The following is a 25855-nucleotide window of genomic DNA, read 5'->3' as shown; positions in this document are numbered from 1 at the left end:
TGTGTGTGTGTGTGTGTTCGTGTGTTCGGGTTGAAGGTCTTTTTCAACAATTTTTCAGTCATATAAACGACGGGAAAGCCATAAGTATTCAACATATTCTTTACATTAAATATCCAGTTACGATGTCCACTGTCACAATCAGCAACTGCTTGTTTATAAATAGTTTTCAAAATAATATTTTCAGTTCACACAAGTTTCGACCAATATTGTAATATGCGGACATATCGTTGAAAATATAAAAGGGATATCTACCCTATTCGCCATATATAGCAGCATTAGATGTGTTGAATTTAACTCTTAACAGTCGATTACAAAATTTCAGATGAATTCGCTCTGTCTCTTTAGATTTAGTGTAGCCCCACACTTCATATCCATAATTTAAAATTGACCCAACAAATGCGCCAAATGATTGACATAACAGTTTTGGTTTTAAGTCATAGTCTTGACATTTACAAAGTAAAACATTCATTGCTTAAGGACTTTGCCCACAAAATGTTCCTGGTTAAGATTAAATCCATCTGTGTAGTTGAAGACAGTACCCAGGTAATTGAAATCATTAACAACTTCTAATGGATGGTTTAACCTGTAATCCCCATGTGTTGCAATAATTGTATAAATTATCTGCATTTCATCTGGCGTTTTACCTATAATGGCCATGTCGTCGGCAAATAATAACAATACCGTTATAATATCATCAATTTGCAAGCCACTATTTACATCATTTTGAAGATATAGCTCTAGATCTTTAACAAATAAAGAAAATAATAAAGGAGACATTACCTCCCCTTGACGTAGACCGACAGCATAAGTGAAATATTCAGAATACGAAGAAAATGACTTAACACATGATTTAACCTTTCTATACATATCACGTACAATTCTTAACAATTTACCTTGTATACCAGATTTATACATTTTTAACCATAAGCCATTTCTATCAATAGAATCAAAGCACTCAACAAAAGTCACATATAAACGCTTGTTGTTATATGAATAAGTTTGTATTAAAGATGAGAGAATGAATGTGGCATCTACAGTGGAACGCCCCTTTCGGAAACCAAACTGTGCGTTCGAAATAATATTATGGTTTTCACATACGTTTTCAACACGTTTATTTAAGATAATTGTGAATAATTTAGAAAAACAACTCACAAGGGTAATACCACGATAATTATTAACATCGGTAATTGAGCCTTTTTTGTGTAATGATATAATAATACCCTCTGACCATATATCCGGGTAACACCCAGAGTTCAATATCAAATTAAAGAGGTCACACAAATGAGATGATAAGATATCAATAGTTTCTATAAAATATTCATTTAACAAGCTGTCAATGCCGTATGCTTTTTTCGTTTTAAACAAGTAACTGCTTTAACTCTTTCATCGACAGTAATTAGCGTGTCAAGCTCAGGATATACATTATTAGGCAAGTCAAAATCATTTTGTTCATTAAAGATCTCAGATTCGTCGTTAGTACAACTGAAAATATTTCCTCCTATGTTCTCAAAATAATTGCGAAAATCATTTCAATGTATTTTATCTGAATTTTTGCAAGCTTTTGACTTGAAATGCTTCCAAAAGTATCTAGGCTTACTAGGACTTCATATTCTCAATCTCTTTCATTTTCATTTTGTAATGCATATTTTTCTTTTTAGGTCACATGTCACATAGTGACAAGGTGAGCTTTTGTGATCACCCTTCGTCCGTCGTTCGTCGTCAGTCCGTCCGGACGTCTGTCCGTCAACAATTTCATTTATGATTTTATTTTAACCAAACTTGTACACAACTTGTATCACCATAAGATCTCAGTATCTTTCTTGAACTGACCAGTTCCCATTATGGGTTCCAGAGTTATGGCCCCTGAAAGGGCCAAAATTAGCTATTTTGACCTTGTCTGCACAATAGCAGCTTTATTTATGATTTGATTTTTACCAAACTTGCACACAACTTGTAGCACCATAAGATCTTGGTTCCTTTCTTGAACTGGCATAATTCCTTTATGGGTTCCAGAGTTATGGCCCCTGAAAGGGCCAAAATTAGCTATTTTGACATTGTCTGCACAATAGCTGCTTCATTTATGATTTGATTTTAACCAAACTTGCACAAAAGTTGCGTCACCATAAGATTCTTGAACCGGCCAGATCCCATAATGGGTTCCAGAGTTATGGCCCCTGATAGGGCCGGAATTAGCTATTTTGACCTTGTCTGCACAATAGCAGCTTCATTTATGATTTTAATTTAATCAAACTTGCACAAAACTTGTGTCACCATAAGATCTTGGTTCCTTTCTTGAACCGGCCAGATCCCGTAATGGGGTCTAGGGTTATGGCCCCTGAAAGGGCTAAATTGGCTTTTTTGACCTTGTCTGCACAATAGCAGCTTCATTTTAACCAAACTTGCACACAACTTGTATCACCATAAGAGCTCAGTTCTTTTTTATACACCCGCAGGGACGTATTATGTTATCGCCTCGGTGTCCGTCTGTCTGTCTGCGTGTTGGTTAGCAATTTCCCTTCCGCTCTGTAACTCTTGAACCCCTTGATGGATTTCAGAGAAACCTGACACAAGTGTTCACCTCATTGAAACAACATGCATTGCGCAAGTTTCGGATGGCTCACTTCACTGTCAAGGTCACACTTAGGGGTCAAAGGTCATATGACTTTGTTTTGTGTGAATATTGCTCTGCATTTGCGTTGCGTTGCAGTGCTCTTGTTTTTATTTGGTAGATCCTTCTTTTGTTCGCTTACAATAATTTTATTTTAATTACTTCCCTTTTATGTTACTATAAATAGCTTATTTAGTAACGTTTTTATTATTGGCCATATGGAAAAACCGAGACCACTATTCTATGGTACAACATGGATGGTTCCTCCAATTTGTAGGTGTTTTTTGACATATCTGTACCTTGTAAAAAGTTTTTCTTTTTGTTTTTGGTTAAAGCAATGGTACTCAGGTGAGCGATATAGGGCCATCATGGCCCTCTTGTTTCGGACTATACCTTTATAGTGCTTCTTACATTCACATAAATGAATTCTACTGGTATTAGATTTGTCAAAATTAAATACTCTAAGAGCATCTAAGTACAAATTACGAGCCTCCACACATTCGAAACCAAACCAATCCTTATCTTGATTCTTATATGACTGAAAACACACATCTTCTTTAAAATAATACGATTTTGAAAATAACGGATCTGCAACACTTCTAACTGTATTTGTAAAATCATTCAATATTTCATTAACATATTTTCTATCATATCGATCCACATTTGATACAATCAAATTAAATTTCGGTAAATTTGCAATAACACCAGAGCGGAACTGTTCCCGTAAGTTGTCATTCCATTTAAACTTAATTTCATTGTGTCCGGGAGTGACCACGGGTGGTAAACGCGCAATCCAATTCCCGCCGGGAATACGCTTAAAATGGGTTGCGCAAGGTCCGGTGCTGGTGTTGCGCGTAAAAAAGACGAAAATGAGGTATGTGAAGTTATGTTTTTGCTTAGTATGAGACAAGAATAAATTTTCTCGAAAAAAGCAAAATGCTATTCGACACAAATATGATAATACATCATATGTGTAAAATATCTGGTTTGTAATTTATGATTCGGCTCTATTATCACGAAAACTCAGGCGACAAGAAGCGTGAAAAAAGTATGAAATCAACAAAAATGGAAGTTTCTGACCTCATATGCGTAATCTGAGGACATCTGATGCTTTTTATGATAACTCAACTGTTTTGAAGTAACGAATATCATAATTATTTGCTTCAAATCCTGCTTACGGGGACGTAATTGACAAAAAATCATCGGGAATGGGGTTGCGCACCGGGAATGGAGTTGCTCGTATACATCATAATGTATATAATGTATACGCGCAACTCCATTCCCGGGGCGCAACCCCATTCCCGATTATTTTTTGCCAATCTTTCCTCCAAAAGCAACATTTCATTCAAGTGTATGTAATATTCATGACTGTTTTACACGCGTTTGATCATTAGAAGCATCTCATTTCCAGAAAGAAGGCACAAGAGTTAGATAATTTGCATTTTTCATGAATCCATGCTTTTTTGACAGCTCGAGCCAGCAGAGTTTTCGTGATAACAGAGCTGCTTCTTAAATTAATAAGTTGGTATTTCACACATATGATCTTTATTCATTTTTGTGTCGAATAGCATTTTGCTTTTTTTCGAAAGCACTCGTAAATGTGTCATTATTTACAAAAACAAAAACCCACCTGCCTCGATTTTGTATATGTTGATGCGCAACACCAGCACCGGAAGTCGCGCAACCCATTTTTAGCGTATTCCCAGTGGGAATTGGATTGCGCGTTTACCACCCGTGGTGACAGTAGTAGCATTCTTGCAACACAACGTAAAACCCAATGGAGCGTGATCGCTCCATTCATTAAAACTGCCAATACAAAAGTCGTTTAACTTAGAAAAATTGCAATCTTCAGTAAGTAAATAATCAATTACTGAACACCCGTATTGGGACAAGAATGTAAATTGGTTTGTATCACCGAGTCGACCATTTACGATATGTAAGCCTGTCACTTTACATAAATCCAATAATTTAATCCCGTGACTATTATGCGAGTTATCTAATGAGGCCCTCTTTGTGGAGCAATCTGGGGTGCAGTCAAACTGGCATCCATTATCTGCAATGAGCCCCTTGCTGTCAGCACTTTGAAGTGCTTTGATCTTATTAGAACCAATCAGACGATTCGTTTCAACATACGTTTGGCTCACCCTTGAAAATAGCGAAGATGATCTGGAGATGTTAATTTCAATGTTAGAAAAAGCAAAACTGTATGAAACACATTTAGCGACCACAATGTGTTGTTTCCTAGGCGTAGATTCCGCTATATCTATCTTCGTTTTGATTTATTGTTGTAAAAATGTACGGATTATAAACCCGTGATAATCACATATTGAAAATAGGAATAGCAGGCTAAATATTGATTTTACAAAATGTTGCAAGCAAGGGTCTGATTGGTTAACCAGTCTGAACGTGACACTCTATCGGTTATCTCCAGCTTGTATGTGTAGCGCTAGTAGGTGATGATTAAAATCAGATTGTGCATGATATATATTTTCTTGTCTTACAGATTGTACAAGCTATGGCTCGACATATATTGAATACAAACAAATGCTTCTTCTCGTGGTACCTATTGCAGAATACTTCGAGGTTAGCCTGTCAAGGTGCCAGACATACTGCTCTAGTTCCGATAATTGTCACGGATTCAACTACAGAAATTCGACAGCATTGTGTAGACTGAAAAATCTAACTCCGTACACAAATCCGAGTGACTTTGCAAATTACTCGAGTGTCAATTACTACACACGAAATTGCGCTTAATTGTTAAATGGCAAATGTGCTGTCGAATGTTTCTAGACAAATACAATTAGAAATGAGAGTACAGTCAAACTTGTGTTATATAGACCATTTTCAGCCTTTAGTTTAGATATTTAGTTTCTAAAGATTTGTATTCACTTAATAAAATGCACATGATCATAAAGTTAGTAGGGGGTTGGTAGTGTAGAATGACTCAATGCAGACCTGGAGCGCCTGTATAAATTACAGACTCGGGTATATACCGGATTCAAGCAATTTGGATGAAAACTATCTTAAGTGTTTATATTTTGTAACGATGGTTTTACTAACCCTAACCTTTAGCCAGTATATTATACATATCATTACACTATATGCGCGCGGACACGCTATAATTTGCGTTTTTATTTGCCGTGTGCTTCAATATATAAACATTTCCGGGCATGCGCAGAAGACTGCTCCGGGTCTGCAATGAGCGATATCGGTGTAGAATGGTAGTTACTAGTTGATTATTAAGATTATTCGACAACTCGAAAAAAAATCATGTATAAGATACACATGTTAGCAAACGTTACCGAATGTGAGGTGATACAATGTGATAAATTTGTCAGTTTTCATTTAGTACTTACAGGCAGCGTTTTTGAAAATTTATAAATAATCTGTTATGTGTTTGATTTAGGTAGATGAGTGTCTGCACTTTTGTGGTTTACGTTGTTGTGTGACTGTTATTAAGGAACGTAGTATTCCCTTTGTATATTCACCCTTGTTCGTCTTTCCCCCTTCATATCCCCCCTCCCACCATTTTACCACTCCCCCCCCCCCCCCCCCCCTCTATCTATCTATATTTCACATAAATTAATATGTACTTATTAGATGTCTGAAGCAACCCGTCTGTAATATTTTTCCACTACAGCTTCTTTTTGTTGTGGCCTACTTTGCAAATGTGTGACTCTGAGGCTGTGTTTTAAGTGCTCTGTGCTTCCGAGAAATCTACCCTTACCTATTATCTTTTCGAAAAAATAACTGTAGGTTGTTGGTTGGTCAAATATTTAACTGCAAGTTATAGATATGGTAGTGACACAAATAATAACCTTACCTGGTACTTATTTATGCACCTGCATGATACCAGTTAATAGGAAGAACGAACTCATGATGAGATTAAAAACTCTGTGATAATTCCATTCATTTAAATCACTTTTCAAAGTAAATCTTGAAAACAAAAAGATATTTTTTCTACATTTTCATACACGAGGACTGGTAAGGTACAGTAATGTGACCATATCGACATTATTGATAAATCCCGTTTTCCGGTATTTCCGTACATAGGGTCGGGGGGGGGGGGGGGGGGGGGGGGGGGGGGGGGTCGGCGAGATTAACCGATATAAAGACCGTGTACACTATGAGCGATTATTTTTGCCAGAAGATAAGAATTTATGAAATTTCTTACTTTCTCACAATGGAAATACTATTCTACGACTTCGGCAACATTGTTTTTTGCAAAAATAATCTGTTTATCTTGAACAATGCAAAAAATTTCACACCTTCGGTATCGAGCCACGGAAGCGGCAGTGTAGAATAAAAGATAAAATTTCAAAAATAAAGTAAACTTTGAGGATATTTTTGCTATATTTTAATTACAACAATGTTTAATGATAATCTGCAATACTTTTTTTATTCATTTTCTTTGTTTAAAACTTTAAAAAAGGATAATCTAAACACTACCGCCATGTAGCGTAATGGCCGATACCCCCCTCACCGTGAAAACGGGAACGGGCGTTTATTAGTGGTTTATACCGGAAAACGGGATTTTATCCATAATGTCGATATCGTGAATAGGATTCTATTTTTTCTCAGCATTAATTTTAGATGGATCTGAATTTATCTTTATATTAGAATTATTTTCTAGTCTCATAAAACTCATGTATTTCACTTTCAGATAATGTGTCCTCGCATTAATTAGCTTGAGTTTACATATTTATCAATCAGTCGATGGTTCCACCGAGGTTTCCTCCCTTGCCTCTGAGGGGTACCTGGTTCGACTTAAAAATGGCAAATACTAATTTGCTTTTCTCTTTAACACATTCCTATTGCTGGATCTTTGCAGACATCAATAAAATCCTGCAAAGTTCTCTAAAGTCTACATATATAATTAAAGTCTTTGAACGTTGATAAATACACATGCCGCATCATTCACTGTTATAAATGTAAATCTATTATTCTGAGATATCAGCCAGTACATGCACTGCGTTGGAGCAAGTTTAGACTCTATTTCATTTTGTTCAATATATAATTGCAAGAAGAGATTTTGACATTAAATTTGTTATAAGATTCAAAAACTAGACACTTCGTGTTAATAACAGTTCCCACTTCACAAATGAACAATTGGCTACAGTATGCTCTACATTGTCAACTTGAAGGTTATTTTACAACATGACATTAATTTATGAGCGCAGCTCTACATGCACAATAAGTTTTGTTTATTTACTCATGTTAAATATATTTGATGAGGATTTGCAACATGTAATGTAAATACCTTAATGATAAAATAGTTTGGTGAAAGAAGACTATTGAATATTTGGACATATCTTTACTGACACATCTTAAAATATAAAGTCCTCTTCCTGGCTCTGTATTATGATTTCTTAGTATAGAAGTCCTACTGTACCTGAATACATCTCTGTTTGGTACAATTTGTTTCTATAGAGTAATTGTACAGTAGATAGTCAGCATTCAGCTTGATCTAGAACGTTTTTTCCACGTAGATTTTACACATGTTAACATATGTTCAGAAAAAAGTAAAAAAAAAATCATCTGCGAATCGATGCACTAAACCGTATATTACTGGGCTTTGTCTGAGACCTTATTTTTCTAGATCAAGGTAAAATACGAACAGCACTCTAAAGATGGTTGGAACATGTAGTAAAATCATTTTGGATTTTTAAAATATCTTAAATTATTTAAATTTTACAGGCCAAAATGTACTTTTTCCACGGAAAAATCAGGCAAAATTACAAATTTACTGCTAGAAATTGCGAAGAAAAAAAATACACACGTTGTTTCTAAATGTTGCCAAATGGTCAGATTGAAATGCTGTTTTTAAACTAGCAAAGACATATTGAAAGATCTATAACAATCTATTCATTAGACTGGCATCAGTCGTTAGAGTCATTAAATGTAAAGCACTTGGCAATAAGATCCTCAGTCCTCTTTGATAGCACTTTCTGAAAAAAATTACATTTATATCTCTACCTCTGCCTCTAACGTTGAGATAACCCTAGAGAGAAAATGGTAATCTTAGAAAATATCAGTGTCAGTATGAAGAAAGAATAAACATTTATTACAGATAACTAAATCTCAACAGCCTTTGTAAGTTTGTCTATTCATAAATAAATATTTCTTCTTTCATTCTTGGTGTTAAAGTGTCATGTGTACATTGGAAATTACACCAATGTATCATTTTTTGACGGTAAAAAAGTAGTTTTTGTGTGTGTGTAAATTTAAATAGTTTTTAGTTCCGGAATGATGCATAAAATCTGCGGTATTGTCTTATTCATATCTAAAGAGAAATAGAGAGGGTAAACGTGTTACGGGAAAGGTAGAACAATCAATATATGCATAAATGCAATGTTTCGTTCTAGACTTGACGACAAGTTGCCAACATTTAAATAGTACGCCAACCCTATAATCAAGCAGCGTATTAATTTTCTAATATTAATTTATCTTTGAAAAAGGTTTGAATTAAATGTCCCAAAGAAAACTGAAGGCATGGAGTTTCTTTGTATTTGGTATTGACACTAGCATATTGATATATTGGCTACACTTATTATTATTAATTATGTAAATAAAATGCACTAGCATTAAAAGCATGATCGATAGTAACAGCGATCTGTCTCTCTACATTTTATTTACATGTCATATTTGCTTTGCGTTAAATTTTTAATTAGAAACAGTGCATTGCTGGGCCATAGTTTTTGCATAAATTACATTCTTCACCCCTGTGAAGAACACGACCGTGTTCTTCACACGTGAAGAATAGTATCTAATTCTTCATATTGGCTGAGCATATTCACACTTTCTCGGAATTTGTGATCAACATCTCTTTCTTTTGTGACATAAAACAGCACTTACATATTGAAGGTTTAACAAGAAATTCGGGTATTTCTTATAATAGCACACTGGAGCCAAATCATGACTGTACCCTATTGAAGCTGCATGCAATGTCGTCGACAAGTTATTAAGGATTTGTTTGCCAATTATTGAACTGATACCTATCTGTTACTGAAAACATTGGTTGGTTCTTTATACTACTACGCACTTATGCGTCTGAACTCCGGTCTATATTTTATTAACCATTCTAACACGATCCGCAGCAGATGCTATATAAACATATAGCGAAATCGCCTTTACATGAATCTACGATAAAATATAGCTGTTCCATTTCACCCTACGCTTGTAACATGACTGTGAGATTCTACGTTATATGCCGACTAAATACTCGACTTTTTCAGTGCTAAGTAGTATATATAGTAATAAAAAGTACATCAAATTTTCTGAAACAAACAAGTTCTAACTTATGAATTTATTTGTTTATATTTTTACCGAAAGAAAATGTTTCAGCCAGTCTAGATAGTACCGGTAAGTTTCAACTTCAACATCAGTGCATCTGTATCTGGTCAGGTGCGTAGTTTACAATTTCTGCGTTGTAGGTACCACAAATGTCAACTAGATAATAAATAATAATTCCTGTTCCAGTCTTCCAGACTCAAGTGTTTACGTGTTTATATGCCGCAATGTTCTGGCGTGTATGTTTATTTATTTTTAGAAACTGCATAGATAAACTTTGAATATGATTTCTATACCGACCTTAGATGTTATTGAAAATAAAATTTTCATAGCATTAACTACTTAATACTTTAATTAAAATTTACTGAATATCGGAAAATTCCGTTTTATGCAACGCTTTCCATTCGTGGGGAGGTTATTATAATAGCATATGGCCAGCCGAATGACGTGTTGAGCTAAAATGTACTGCTGTCTAATTTGAAAAATGCGTGGTTAGGATCGAAATAATAAATAATATTTATGTTCCAATAATTTTATCAGTTAATAAAATAGAATCTATGGGCAGTCGTTCGGATGCGAATATTAAATCACTCGTGATTTAATTATTACGCATCCGAACTACCGTCCATATTATATTAACATAAAATATAGGGGCATATTTATCATTTCTTATTAATAAATAAAATATAGGTACATACCTATTTTTTTTAATTATTCATTATTAGAACTGATTGGTCTAGATGTGTTATAATAATTTAGTAAAATCTAAAATATTTCGTTTTATTTGTTTATTATTCTACGGGTAGGGCAATGCGATCTACAAACATGTCCTGTGTAATGTTCATTTCGCTCTTTAACTTGGTAAAATAGTCTAAAATTATCTTATTACATGTTTTCAGAGTGAATAATCGAAAATCGTAAAACTAGGATGAAATATATCTGGTATTTTGACAGTGAAAAAATCAACTATATTTTACACTAGTAAGAAACAATTTAATGGGAAAATGTATTCAAAACATGAAATAAAAAGAAAATGTGTTTGTTTTACATGTATGATCAAAATATCTTTTACTCTTGAACACCATATTTTACATTTTCAATCATGCTCGTGAAAATATTGCATCTGGTGTTCACTCATGAATGATAATTCTGTTACAAGGAAATAAACAAATATTCCCCGAGTATGTAATTTGTTTGTGTAAAATATTATTGACATAATATTAATTAAGTAAACCTTCGAACTCAATTTACTTTTTAGTATCATGATATGCCTCTCTGGTTGTTCGTAATCTGATATGAAAATCCAGTACTTGGCAGTGGAAGTGTTTACATGGTATGTTTCAGATTAGAAACAAGTGATTTTTCAAAATTTCTAATAATTTCACCTTTAATATAAAGCAGAAGGCATGAGACACAAGTGGAGCGTCAAGCAAATGTGCGTGAGTAAGTTCGATCCCTTTGTGTTTGCAGAAAAATGGCTTTCGCCTACTCTAGCTAGCGTGTTTAGGTTGGTTATTTTACTATATAGTGGACAAAATGTTTGAACCTCTAACTAAATCCAGCATGAAATGTTATTGCTGATTTGTAATCGTTAGTTAAGTATGCAATACAGGAAAACGTACTAAAAAAATCTAAGCCAAACTCTGAAAATTAGCCGATATTTATGACAGCTTCCTTTAGACTTTAGATTCAGAAAGTATTGAATATTTATCTACAATAAAATAAATTAAATAAAATATTAGTATTATTCTTTTATTCGCATGCATGCATTGCATAATAAAGCAGTCCAGGAAGCATAAATAATTGCCGTTACTGTTTATGAAAATCTAGTAAATATTGATATTATCAAGTACCCGTCTGCAGTAACATTGTGAATACATTTTTGTTTCACGAATCCCCTATGAAGGTGTTTTCCTTGTTTCTTACTTCAAGATAGACATGTTTGGTGTTAAAACCTTTTAACTCCAATGCCGACGAGTCTGTTTAGAAATATGTACGTATAAATTTGGTAAGAAACTCTGTTCTGAATTTTGACACCTACGTTCTGAACTTTGACACCCCAACGCTTTATGACAAATATGGTAAAATACTAAAGGTAGGCTACCAGTAAATGCAAGAGATCTTGAAATATCTCAGATATTCAAATAACAAATTTATGCTGTGGTTTAACAGTAGTAGAACAATACAACACATGGTCCACAGTAACGGCCACAATAAGTATTACATGTAGACGTTACTTCAGAGTTCCAGATGCAATATCTCAAAAATTTGCTTTGATATTTGTTAGGACTTTCTTTCCATGTTTCATTTCTTTCCATACAACTTATTCCAAACCAAAAGGTTTAAGTTGGAATAAGTTCAACCCCAAAAGTTAAAATGACCAGCCTAGTTGTTCAGAGCTTCTTGGCAATAGACCTACAAGATGTCAACAAAATATGCCGAATGGTACATGTATACACTAGTTTTCTCATACTTAGACAATTGAGATCTACTATGTCTTACTCCCACCACCAACACCCCAAATTTTCTGACAATACAAGGGCAATTTAAAATGTTGCAATACAATTACCGCATTTTTCATTAGCAAACATACAAATATGATTATCATATGAGTATTTTATGGTAAGTCTCATCAATGTGCAGGTAATAGTTTTTTCCGTCTTCACGTGAGGTGTGTATAAAGCTTACTTGATATGTACAGTTTACTTGTTCCGGTCCGTCCGGATGGGTCGGTACTACGATAGGATTTTTGTTTAAAAACAACGTAAAAGATCCCACTGAGGCTTGTTATACCTTGCTTTCTGTGCGAGCAGTTGGAAGTGTATTGACAAGCTGAGCACCACATGTACTGCAATATATAAAGTGGCAGAGGCCAGTTACGTACTTTGCCCAGATATGTTTTTAAATAAAATAGATAGATGTACTTTAAAGGCATTTATATTCAACCGGTTATTTATGATGTTTATAGAACTATAGATTGCACACGAGTAATTATTGTGTAAAATAAATATGTGCTTGAATCGATTTCCCTAGCTGCGTGTAGACGGCCGGGTCAAAACTCTTACCTGAGGTAACGAAAGTAAGGCGAAATGGAAACGGACATCCATCCATCCAGATTCAGCTCAAGTTTGCGGAAAAGGTAAACATTTATGAGACACTTTTCTTCCCACCATTATTTTCGTCTGATCACATGCTTTAAAAATATACATATCTTTTAGATCAGTCATTTGCAGATAATACGGTACAGGTAGCACAAGCTGTGTATTTTGGGTCATTTTTGCATCAAAATTTAGTGTCCTGAAACCGGAGTTTTACTCGTTTTTATCATAGAAACAACAGAATCGGCATGCTGAAAAATGTCACATAATGAAGTGCTAAGTATATGGAATACATTCGCTCAGTTTCCCTGGAATTTTTATGATTTTTTTCGTTCTGGTATCAGAGCAGATTTGTGGAATTTACTGTTTCTTGCCCTCCTTAAAGGCTGTGACTGATCTGGTGCGCCTGTGGTATATTACAGACTCAGGTATATACCGGATTGAAGCGATTTGAATATTTTTTATCTTTAATGTATATAGTTGGTTTTCATGGTAATCCTAACCCTAACCTTTAGTCAGTATATTATACATTCTATACACTAAATGAGTGCGGACATGCAAAAAATTTGCGTATTTTTGCCGTGTGTTCCGATGATAATGATTTTGTGACATGCGCAGAACGGCTGCACCAGATCTGTAATGAGAAACATCGAATGAAAGTTCAGTCAATTTTACGTTACTGGTCGGTAGCATACCTTTCAGTCTCAGTCATGTTGAACATTAACATATCAAACGGGCCGCTCACTAGCACATACCAAACGTTAACCTTGTTTAAAAAATCTCTGAATCCGACAGTCATTCGGACCATTTTGTCACAAATATACTAGTTATACTAAAGCCCCATGTGACCAAGCTTACTTGATGCAAAAACAAGACCAGAAAGGTTATTATATTGTTTGTGTATAATTGCTATTTTTACGCAGTCACATGCAACTGATGATGTTCATATGACATTTAATGATTTAATTGCACAGATAAGGGCACTTAATTGGTGTGCTAGAGTGCGCGTTTATGTGTGTGTGTGCGCGCGCGCGTTCGTTTGAAAGTGTCTTTGTGTGTGTTTGTGCGCGCGCTCTTCTATGTGTATAATACTATGAGTCTTTGTTTAACGCCTTTTTTCTTTTCTTTTTTTTCAGTCAAACAACTATATTCTCTGTTCGAGCACTGCCTTATTAGAATATCACATTTTAACTGCATCGAGCTTAGTAGCTCTTAATGCGAATGAGCTATCTGACTAAACACATTTTTATGAAGTCTTGTGTGTGTCTCGTCGGATGTTGAGTATAGAGCTCGGCGCTCCCCCGTTGGACCATCGCTAAAATTTTAGGAGTTTTCTTTACGACTAGACGACTGTATTGTTTTAAAAAATACACATTGTCTCGTATTCTTCACTTATTTACATATCGATTGTTTTATCAGTATTCGACCCGACACGTGGTACTCATATGATAACAATTGGTTATCACGTAAATGCCACATATATAAAGATTTCAAATATAGCGATAATACCATTTCGGTCGAAAGTGATTTTTCAAAACTGTGCAAAATGCGGATTTTAATTTTCACGTTCTTTATTGGGTTTATCTACGGTAAGTGTTTTTTTTTCTTGTTTTTTTTTGCTGAAATTTATTTTTAAAAATATATAAACAATAAAGCAGTTTACCTTTTAAAATTAAAGGTATTACTTAATCCATAAGACATGTCTTAATCTTTAATATTGCCCTTTGAACATCGGTATTATGTATGTGCAAACACATTTTATACTTAGCCTCAAATTACTTGAGATTTTTTTCTGTATACGCCATCAAAGTAAACAATCGGGTATTTGAAATAAGTACGGACATTAAAGGGACATTTTCACTTGGGACTATAGTGCAATCTAATAACGACGCGCATGAAGCTATAAAATAAATTGTACTGGTGACCCTAGGTTATTACGCTTCATAGAAGGTTATTCGAGGGTTCTGTTATCAGAGGGTATTCTGTACAGAGGGCACTATTTAGTGTAACTTATAAATCATCCACTTTACACAGTCTTATCAAACATAGGTCAGTGCAATCTTCAAAGTTTTATATGTACATCATTTATTAACCAACAAACTTTACATACCAGGTGCCCCAGCTGCCCCAGAAGTTGGACTGTGTGAGGTGTGTCATCTATTGGTCGGGGAAGTACAAGATCTGCTCACAACACCTCAGACCCAGGTTTGTTCTTTAATTGTTGCTCAGGTTTGTACAATGCGGCTGAAAAAAAATCAAGTTACAAACAAACATCGGCATTGAAAGCACTGGGCAGAAATGTATTCATACTGAACATTTACACACGACAAATTCTTGTATAATTATCGTTCAAGCGGACGGAAAAAGAACTCTTCGATTTAAGTGTACGTGGTAGGTGTGGTACGTTGATATCAACAATAACTAAAATATTTGACGACGTCGTAACAAAATTCAATAAATGTGCGCAGTTCATACTCATTATGTTTTCATGCTTTGATATATTTGTCACGTATGTTTCAATGAACGAGTAAATATTATATCAGTGAAGGTCAGAGGTACAAGTGTCCGACCGTCTCTGCCTTTAATATTCGCGATAAAGGTACACTAGTCACAGATAAATAAATTAAGGGATTAGTGAAACCGGTTTTGTATTAAGATAACTCGATATGAATTTATACGCTTGTTGTGTATGTTATAAATAGTATAAATTGAGTTCATAAAGTTTGACATTTCCAAATTTTGTGTAAAAATGTTTCGCTCGAATAACAAATAGAATAATTTCACCAACTAAAACTTATAAGCTAAGTAAAAATCGGAACGGACCTCATTTTTAGTGTGTATGCAAATAAACCAAAGACATGATTATATTCGATTATTTTTGTTTTGGTGCTTGTTATTTTTGTAGTGTGTTAGAAAGAGGTGACCAGACTCACAGCTCAGTCATAATACCTGAACATTTTAGTACGCTGTACATTTCCTTACTATTTGTCTCTTAAATACTTACAATAGGAATGGTTTTATAAAACAAAACAAAAACAAAAAACAAACAAACAAACAAACAAAAAAACAAAAACAAAAACAAAACAGAAAAAAAACATATGGTTCAATTCAAAACAAATCAGCATGTAAGTTTGTCGGTTTTGTTCACGAAATATGTCTATTCCCTGCTATATTTAAACAAAGACTAATTGATATGTTCAGACAAGAGTGGCATGAGAACCTACAAAATAATAGAACATTATCGCTATACAAACACTTGAAGAAAGATTTTATGTATGAAAGTTATTTAAATTCAATGAACAGTAAATATTACAGAAGTTTACTAACAAGACTTAGAACATCGACACATACGCTTAGAATAGAAACAGGCAGATATGGTAGAAACAGGATAGAGAGAAATGAAAGACTATGCTTAATATGTGACAATAGAAGCTCTGACATAGAAGATGAATACCACTTTGTTTTAATATGTACAAAATACAGCGCATTAAGAAAACGTTATATTGCAAAGAGATATAGAAGAAATCCTAGTATGTGGAAATTTATTGAACTACTGAACTCAACAGATAGAAAAACTTTAAATAACTTAGCAGCCTTTATCAAAATGCCATAAATATACGATCTGCCACTATTAACAATATCTTGTGATTATGAGATAGAAATATGTTTACTGTTTTATTTTAGTACATATATATATTTTGGTACTTCTATAAAAAATGTTTTATGAAAATGTATTATGCTATGTGCATTGATGTAGCCAAAAATTTATTATTTTGATATTATTTTGTTCATCCTCAATACTGTACTTTATAACACTATACCTTCAGAACGTTATATGATATTATGTATATATGTTTTTTGACCTTGTATTAGATTGTAATAGATTTATGGACGAGGAACCATAATGGCTCAAGTCCTTAATTAGTGAAATAAACTATTCTTCTTCTTCTTCTTCTAAATGGTTTTAGCAGACTTGGGAGGGAATTTAAAACATACAATCATATAATCTCTTAAGAAGTGTGCGGGGAAGGGTTCTTACATACCATTTCGTTTTTTTTTTCTATACAAAAAATATATGAGTTTAAAACGTTAATTTATACCAGGTTTTGAATAAGCTTTAAACGGCTAAAACACACATCAAAACAAAACAATCAAGTATAATCTTGGCTTCCATTGATTTTTAAATTTTCATTTTAAGATTACGAACCGATATAAAATATATATACTTTCGAAACAAACAAGAAAAAATATTTTAAGCAAAATTGATCTGTATAAGACTAATTACTTTGTTTATTTGAGCCGCGCCATGAAAAAAACCAACATAGTGGCTTTGCGACCAGCATGGATCCAGACCAGCCTGCGCATCCGCGCAGTCTGGTCAGGATCCATGCTGTTTGCTAACAGTTTCTCTAATCCCAATAGGCTTTAAAAGCGAACAGCATGGATCCTGACCAGACTGTGTGGATGCGCAGGCTGGTCTGGATCCATGCTGGTCGCAAAGCCACTATGTTGGTTTTCTCATGGCACGGCTCATTTCGTCTTTAGATTACATAGATCATAGAGTTCATTCAATACCTATGTAATTTAAAACTGGAATCATTGACAGTTTTAGTTGGAGGACTTGTAGGGAGAAGTCTTCAGATTTGCATTTTTTTTTAATACGAAATTTCGACATTTCTTCCAAAAGTTAGTTTTTATATAAAAAAAACTCCTATGAATTGGTAGAAAATCTCCTACATGCTTAAGTTACGTGTAATAACACAGAAGCAGTGTGTCAGTGTTCTATATAGTATACACATAACAATTATACCAGTTTTGGTAATTGTAATTATCCAGACAAACCTGTGTTAAGAAACCAGTCAAACGTATGACTAAAACGTAATTCCGAAAGATAAGTGACTGTTACAGACATATGACTGCTTACTAATCGGGGAATTTCACTGTATATACGTCTGTCAATTTTTGAAAATTTCGTGTCTAACATTTTAAAATTATTTTATTCTAGGACTCAGTATCAAGTTATGTCACTGACGCATGCGCAAAGTTACCATCGGAAGAAAAGGATGTCTGCAACAGTTTCATGAAATCTCATTCGGGAAGTTTGTTTAGCAGATTAATAAAAGATCTTGTAAGTACAATATCAAAATGTGTTGGAGGTAAAATCATTTTGTTTGTCTGGTGATTTCACAGACAAATAAAATATATAGTTGATACTTCTCATTGAGTGAAAACTATTTAAAGTATTGAAATTTTTGACAGACGTGGACCTACAAAAATCAATAAAATTTGAAATGAACAGAAATTAATAACGTTATTCACGCGTGGCCTCGCTTCTCGTGAAAATGTTGCATCTGGTGGTCACTCGGTGAAAAATACTACTATCTTGCAATGAATCAAACAAATAAAATCTATATATCAAAAAAAAAAAATATACCTAATTTCCTCATTATTAAATGTGACGTCACCGGGTTCCGGAAACATGACCGGCGTCATGATTATAAATGGCCAAGTTGTGATTTGTTCTAACTTCTAAGACATCGTCATGATATCGAGGTAAGGTAAATCATAAATATGATAAAGATATTTAATCTGCCAAACACGTATCCACTTACTGATGTAGAAACTCATTTCAAATGCCACATTATAAGTTATTACCTGGAAACTGAGAATGTGCCATTTTATCCAGATAACTAACAGGTTTGTAAAATTTACTGAGAAACTGGTAACCTCATGCGAAAAGGTAACCCAGATCTCTGAAGCAATTTTTCACTTGATGTGAAAGCTAATCTGATCTTCAAATGAAAATTACCGCAAAGCAATTTAACGCAATATAAAAGTGACACTTTAGATTTGGTTTTAATTTGTTGGTACATGCCAGTTTCCTTATGTGAAAGGTTACGTCATTTTCTAAACAGCTGGTCCTTTAATGTAAAAGGCAGTGTAATATTCAAACACTTGGTTACTATAATGTAAAAGAAAATATGATGATCCAAGCAAGTGTTCCCTTAAAACGAATAACTATGAGTTATGCGATTTTCACAACAAGTGTTCCCTAGAAACACAATATCTTCCCAATTGTAAAGGGAACCTAACAATCAAAACAGTTGGGTCCTTTTATGGGACGTTAATACAATCTCAAAAATAACTGCTATGTCATCCTCAAAACAAAAGGTTTCCTAAAATGAGTTAATTTGCGATATTCAAAATAATTGGTCCTAAAATGTGTCGGGTAATGTAATTTTCCAAACAACTTGTAACGTAAATCAAGGGTTATTACTATTTGGTCTTCAAAACAAATGGTCATCTAAATTGAATAATTGTGTGATCTTCAAGTCAAATTGTCCCCTGATGTGAAGGGTTATATGAAATTCAAAAAATAAGTTTGGCCCGTAATGTGAAGGGTATTGGGTAGTTCAAAAAACAGTACGCATAATCATATCCGTCAATTCATAATGGACATTTTTTCTTTTTTTGAAACACCAGATTTAAATTGCCGGTGCACCATGTCTGTCAATTTGGTATCATTGGAAAGACCAATACGCCACATGGTAGATGCCTATATTAGGCCATTGCTTTGGAACAAAGAATTGATTGTAAATGAAAAGCATGCCATCTTGTTATAATCTGAATGACAGGCCTGGCGATTGAAATAAAGGACCCTCTATTGTTTATATTTAGGGAGAAATTGTCTTATCTGTCGGATATTGGGACGTTTTGAAGATATTACAAAACAGCCGATTGAACTGACGTTTAAATGTACAGACGATTAACCATCTTTTTTAGATTTATTTAATGTTTCTGTTTCAAATATATTGTATTCGTCTTTTAAGACACCGAACGAGTTTTGCAAAGGTCTGACCGATGTATGTCCGGCTTACATCGAGGAACCGGAAGTGGAACCAATGGAAGAAGCAGACGATCCGACTGCTGTAAGTTTCTTTGAATAAGTTTGGTGTTGATTTTAAACGTGTTCTTATAGGTGTAAATCTGAGCGGAACAATAGTCTTACTAAAAGAAAGACAAAGAAAATATTTATGTTAATACGGTCAAACTCTGTATCTTTGACATGACTGGATTCCATGATAGCTTTCTTATGACAAAAACTAACGTTTAAAACAAACCGGAATAACGTCACTCAAGTCATGAGTATTATTTTTCATATTGCACAATTCTATGGTGCACATTTTACAAACACAAAAGGAATTATTAACTGATAATCAAAGTTTACAAAACATGCAGATAAAACATTTAAAACACAAAAATTCGCCATCTATATTGTACATGGCTTTTTTTTTTTTTTGGAAGCTGAATTATTTCAAAAAATGATATACTAGCATGACAAGTTAAATTTTGTTTTTAAGAATCCCCTGGAATGTGAGTTGTGTAAACTGATTGTACTGGGTATAGACAAAATAATTAAGCAAAACAGATCATCAGCTGCCATAAACGATACCTTGGAAAAATTCTGCGACTCACTCCCGGATCAGATCAAAGACGTGGTTTGTATTGTGATTTTTTTTTAATTATTCTTGTATTAAAGGCATACCAAGTTCTAGTATCCTCGTACTGAAACTGTGATTGTAAGTGATAAAGGTATTTCCTCCAGTGTTTTGATATTTACAGTAGTGTACAAAACTTAATAAGGTTATGACTAGATTTTACGGTAGTTTGGTATATTAACAATTTTCCATAATTATTTATTATATTATAAATACGAGAAAAATATGTGAGATATGGGTTTAGGTCATTGCAAAGCCAGAGTGATTCTAAGAGAATAACAAAAGGCTACTGTTACTGTTAAACTGACCTGTTATTTCATATCTTCAGTGCATTAAAATTGAACCAGCTATTTTGAAAGGACTCACTACCGGTTTCGAACCTAGTGTTGCCTGCAAGTTTGCCACATTGTGTTCAGGTATGTATTTCTTTCTAGTTAACACACTTAAGATAACCTTGATCTTGACTTTTAATCGGCCTTTATCTAAGTTATTTGAAGATGTTGGTACAATTTATCTGCTATGAGTTGGCTAGATAAAATTACAATGACTTTAGATAGATAGACATAACAAAATCTCCTGTAATGTGTACCATTAGAGAAGCCTCGCCTTGTAAGCATACCACATGATCACTTTACACATATGCAACATTTTGTTTCCACTTTCATTTATCAATTGTTATCGCAAATGTTCGGTACGACCTGAAAGGGCAATGTCATGCACTTCAGTCCACGAGGTCTACTGGACTGGAATACGGACATTTATCTGGCGTAATACAGTACAGAACAGTACAGTGTAGTACAGTACATTACAACACAACACAACACAACACAACACAACACAATACAATACAATACAATACAATACAATACAATACAATACAATACAATACAATGCAATACAAATTTTATTTAATGCCGCTGAATCTATAAACACTGTCTGAATTTGTCTTATTTTATTACCAGGATAATAGCGAAACTATTAAAAATAGTTAACCTCAAAATATCCTCTAAAGTTCTGACAATATTCATTTACAATATTGGTTGAGTGTAGTCCGCTTTGTCGAGGTCCATCTCTTATGGATTTTAAATATCGAGCCATCCCGCGATACGACATTTGACAATCAAAATATATTTGTATGCGTAAGAATTGAATATAGCTTGAAATTCAAAATACATCAAAAATTGAATGTCAAATGTCGTATGTCGCGCTGACTCGACACTGAATAATAAAAACAATTGGAACGTCGAATGTCCTATGTTACGCTGGTTTGGCATGCATTATTGTGCCATTTATATTAAAAATTTAAAATGCAACACGTTTCTGATATCGACAGACGCATCAAGGGCTGGGTCGCACTGTAGAAAACGAATGTCAAATGTCATATGTCGATTTATTGACATTCATATTTCGATTACAATAGTCAAAATATTATTATTTTTTAGTGGAAGGAAATGAAGAGCTATCCCAGATTCCGTGCGATGTTTGTTACACTGCCATGGGCGCTATCGGAATCAAAGTAAGTTTCAACTGAATTGTTATGAAACCCGACTTTATAACACCAACCTAAATGTTCGTTATGGCACCCTATCAGCTTTTATGATGGAATAGATCCTATGTGCCCGACGTCTAGATATTATTTCAGGGCACGGATTGGCACCTGGATATTAAGATTAGCAACCCTACAGGCCAGCTTGATAGTTTACAATCAAAAGCACAAACATTTATGCAAGTGACGTCACATAAATTTACGCTTTTGAATTGAATATCTCTCTCTCTTACGTCACCGCATTGTATGACGTCTGAATTATCATTCCGCAAAGTCTTTGGAATGGAAAGGGAAGTATGAGGAAAAGTTAAACTTATTTCAACCCAAAGAATAGCATTCTGGTCAATAGTCAGTTGCCCGAGGTCCGACTGTCCGTGGGCCAAGAGTTTAACTATTGACCGGAAAGCCGTTCAGTAAGTGTTTATATCATTATTAAAAAAAAAAAACACATTTAAAAAATACTTATTAGCCCGGTAAAGATGTGTAGAATATAGATAGGTCTTACAGCACTGACTATAGTAAACGGCATTTATATAAGGAATCATGTAATAATTTTCATTATTTTTCGAACAATGATAATTTGTTTGACATACGTCTTTTTACTACACATTAATAAGATGTCAGGTGTTAAAGTTTTGTAAATATGAGGGCTGTCAACTCCAGCAACATTTTGGATTCTAATGAACATCTTCGGTTTTGAGCTTATACGCCACTGTTAACTGCGGATGGAGCTGCCTTTCTTTAGTGCTTAATTTATTGTTGTGCTATATTTTTCAGGATACTGAAAGCATTTGCGCGACACAGACATCTTGTATCAAGGAATCGGATGCACACAGACAACGGGAAGAAAACTCTAAACCGGAAGTTGAAGTATGGCTTATACCATGCTCATTATTATTTCTATACAATAACTTGCGTGAAAAACGTGGCCTCGAGCAGTTATTGTAACATTTTTTTTTTCCTTTCAATATGAATTCATTTTTAATTAATTTATAAGGTAGACAGTTATATGTTGTGAGTTAAATTCTGAGATATATGAACGGGTTTTTAAAATAAGTATGATTTGTGACAGAAGTGTTTAGTCTGGTATTCCTAAATTGCTACAACATACTTCTATACTTCATAAATGAACACTTTTTAGGCCTTTGAAAATTGTTTTATCATACCTCACATTCATTTCCCTAAAGTATCAGTGGAAAAAATCGCGACGTTCAATTTTCGCGAATTTCGCAAACTCAAGAATTCGCAAAAATATCGGACAGCATGAATTTCCACGTTCACCAAGATACGACATTTTAGTCAAGCGACACAAACTTAGCTTTGACACTTTAGTTTTCGGCGATTCGCGACTATTTCAGCTGGCGAAAAGGTCTGGAATTAACAATTCGCGATTTTGTTTGGCCAGAGAATATATCCACTTAATATATAGTGTATAAAGTTCCTACTCCACAGCGGTTTAAGAAACATTTTTCATATCACAGGACACGTTAGAATGCCAGATCTGTAAATTTGCAGTCCAAGCAATTGACACAATTGTGGGAGAAAATAGGTCAGTCGCTAACATCAATCGAACGTTGGAAAATTTGTGCAACAGTCTACCAGGAGAGCTGAAAGATTCTGTAAGTTCATGAACCTTAGCATTTTTAACGTGGATTATTCTTTTCGTTATTTTCTAAAGGATTTTTTTTTGGTGAATAAATATTTATTAAAGAGAACTATATTTTAGTGCGACTCATTTTTATATTTTACGAAAATGCACTAGTGTTAACTGGTAGGTCAATTTGAGCAGCAAATTTTGCGTATATGAGTAAACGAAATAAAGACATAAAATAGCATTACAACAAAGGAAAATTTAACTTTCCTCAAACGTTTTTCTTGGTGATAATGTAAAATATCAGAACTAGAATTTCTACTTTTGTACACAGTTCTGTTTAGTTACAAACTCATTAAAAGCTATCTGTTGAAACGTGTAGACATGCAGCTGTAGTAATGTTATGGTTTCAAACATATTTTTACATGATCTAATTTCAGTGTTTGAACGTTGAACCTGATATTTTAAAAGCAGTTATCGGAGGAATAGATCCATCAAAAGCCTGTGACTTCCTTAAAATATGCAATGATGGTATGCCAATATAGATATACTTTTCATATTTCTATGTTAAAATAGCTGCAGTGTGTTAATTTGTAATATTAGATCTATATAAATGAAGGATGGTCTAAATAATTTAAATGTATATAGGATCCAAATTGTGAAATGTGAAGATATGAACATTTACTGTACAAATGCATATAGTATAAACAGTACTATGCATTAAGTTTAAAACAGTACACACTGTAAAAATGCATATTAACTAAACACATTATAAATGTGTACAGCCGCGAAAAAAAACTGGACGTTTCTTTAACAATCGAATGCATGATATTTAATTATGAACGTAGCTGTATACACAATTAATTCATACATTTAGTAAAGTTAAACATATTTGATAAGGATTTCCTATATTTGAATAGTATATCTAAAGACAAAATATTTTAGTGAACAATGGCCATTGGATATCTTTAAATATGTATATCATTTCTTTTGTGAATGAAATTACCTTTCATTTAATAACGAGTATTGATACCTTAATCCATTCACACACAAAAAACACTAGTAAAATAAATTGACTATATACAGCCTGTTTTAATAGTAAACTAAAACTTTATTTCATTTTTGTAATTCAAGAAAGAAAAGTACCACTCAGTTCTCAATATATTCCCTGTGATGTGTGCAAAGAAACATTGGAGGCCATTGCTGGAGAGGTTAGTAAATATAGATACAATTGTCCTGAAACAGTTTCGTTTTGATCAATTACGATTTGGCTGATCATTTCCATCGGTTCAAAAGTAAAGTAATCATAATAATTATACAGACAATACATCAGCCAAGAGCTAAAGTGGTGGGATATGTTCATTCATCCGCAACATCATTTTGATCTGAACTTTATTTCTGCCGCAATAAAGTCTCTCGTTATAATCAGTATCATTATGGCTGTCACATTGTCGTTTATCATGCTCAATATCAGTACCATCAGCTTTTTCGTCATACCTCCATACCATCATCCCTCTCAGCCGTTTCCTCTACCTAAACCTCTTTATCATCATTATCCTTCTTCTCCACTTTATAATTATCGTCTTTTTCCTAATCACTATCATCATCCTCGTCGTCCACATCTTCATCCTTATCCTCCCCCTCCATATCCTCATCATCCTCATTATCATCACCCTCATTATCAGTAGCTATTCGTCTCTAATTCTTTACAATATCCGAAGTAGTGTCTCTATCGTTATCATCATCAGCAGCAGCAGCAGCTGAAACAAAGTGGTAGCAATGGCAACAAAGTAACCTTGAAAGATAACCTTGAATTTATCTATTTCAAGTCTATCTTTTTGAATTCATTTTCTTAAATCAGAAAGGAGTGAGGATATGCTACAAGTTCAAAGATGTATGTGGTCTGGAAGCACCTGAGCTGGAACAGCATGAAGATCGTCTTGCTATTCCACAGGAACAATTTTCAGTTGGCGAAGAGGAAAATGAAAACTTAAAGGTAATTCTAAAATTTCGTACCAATAAAAAATATTTGTTGCATGTCTTTTTCAATGGTTAATGTTAACAAGCAATATAATGCTTTGTATGTCAAAAAGGGGGAGGGGGCATCATAACTGTTCTTATTAAATGATTATTACATGCGATAAATTCAACCATACATTTTATAAAGGTATGTGAATATTTCTGGATACCATCTTAAGTCTTCGCCGAAATTCAGATAAATAT

The 25855-nt window shown here is 34.0% G+C and overlaps 1 protein-coding gene across 1 annotated transcript in view; it reads left to right on the top strand.

Annotated features, from left to right (window-relative positions):
* Positions 1-14430: 14430 nt before the first annotated feature.
* LOC123562193 (uncharacterized) overlaps positions 14431-25855 on the top strand; it is a 53337-nt gene continuing 41912 nt past the window's right edge. The window contains exons 1-12 of the mRNA XM_053525684.1: positions 14431-14585; positions 15110-15201; positions 18002-18124; positions 19827-19925; positions 20358-20495; positions 20824-20911; positions 21938-22011; positions 22819-22911; positions 23523-23660; positions 24073-24163; positions 24767-24843; positions 25494-25628. Coding sequence (XP_053381659.1) covers positions 14543-14585; positions 15110-15201; positions 18002-18124; positions 19827-19925; positions 20358-20495; positions 20824-20911; positions 21938-22011; positions 22819-22911; positions 23523-23660; positions 24073-24163; positions 24767-24843; positions 25494-25628 — 1191 coding nt within the window. The 5' untranslated portion in view covers positions 14431-14542. The remainder of the gene's footprint in view (positions 14586-15109; positions 15202-18001; positions 18125-19826; positions 19926-20357; positions 20496-20823; positions 20912-21937; positions 22012-22818; positions 22912-23522; positions 23661-24072; positions 24164-24766; positions 24844-25493; positions 25629-25855) is intronic.

The sequence above is a fragment of the Mercenaria mercenaria genome, chromosome 2 (genome assembly GCF_021730395.1).
Source record: "Mercenaria mercenaria strain notata chromosome 2, MADL_Memer_1, whole genome shotgun sequence".
Lineage (NCBI taxonomy): Eukaryota > Metazoa > Mollusca > Bivalvia > Venerida > Veneridae > Mercenaria > Mercenaria mercenaria.
Note: the sequence above shows the minus strand (reverse complement) of the source record. Positions and strands in the feature narration are given on the sequence as shown.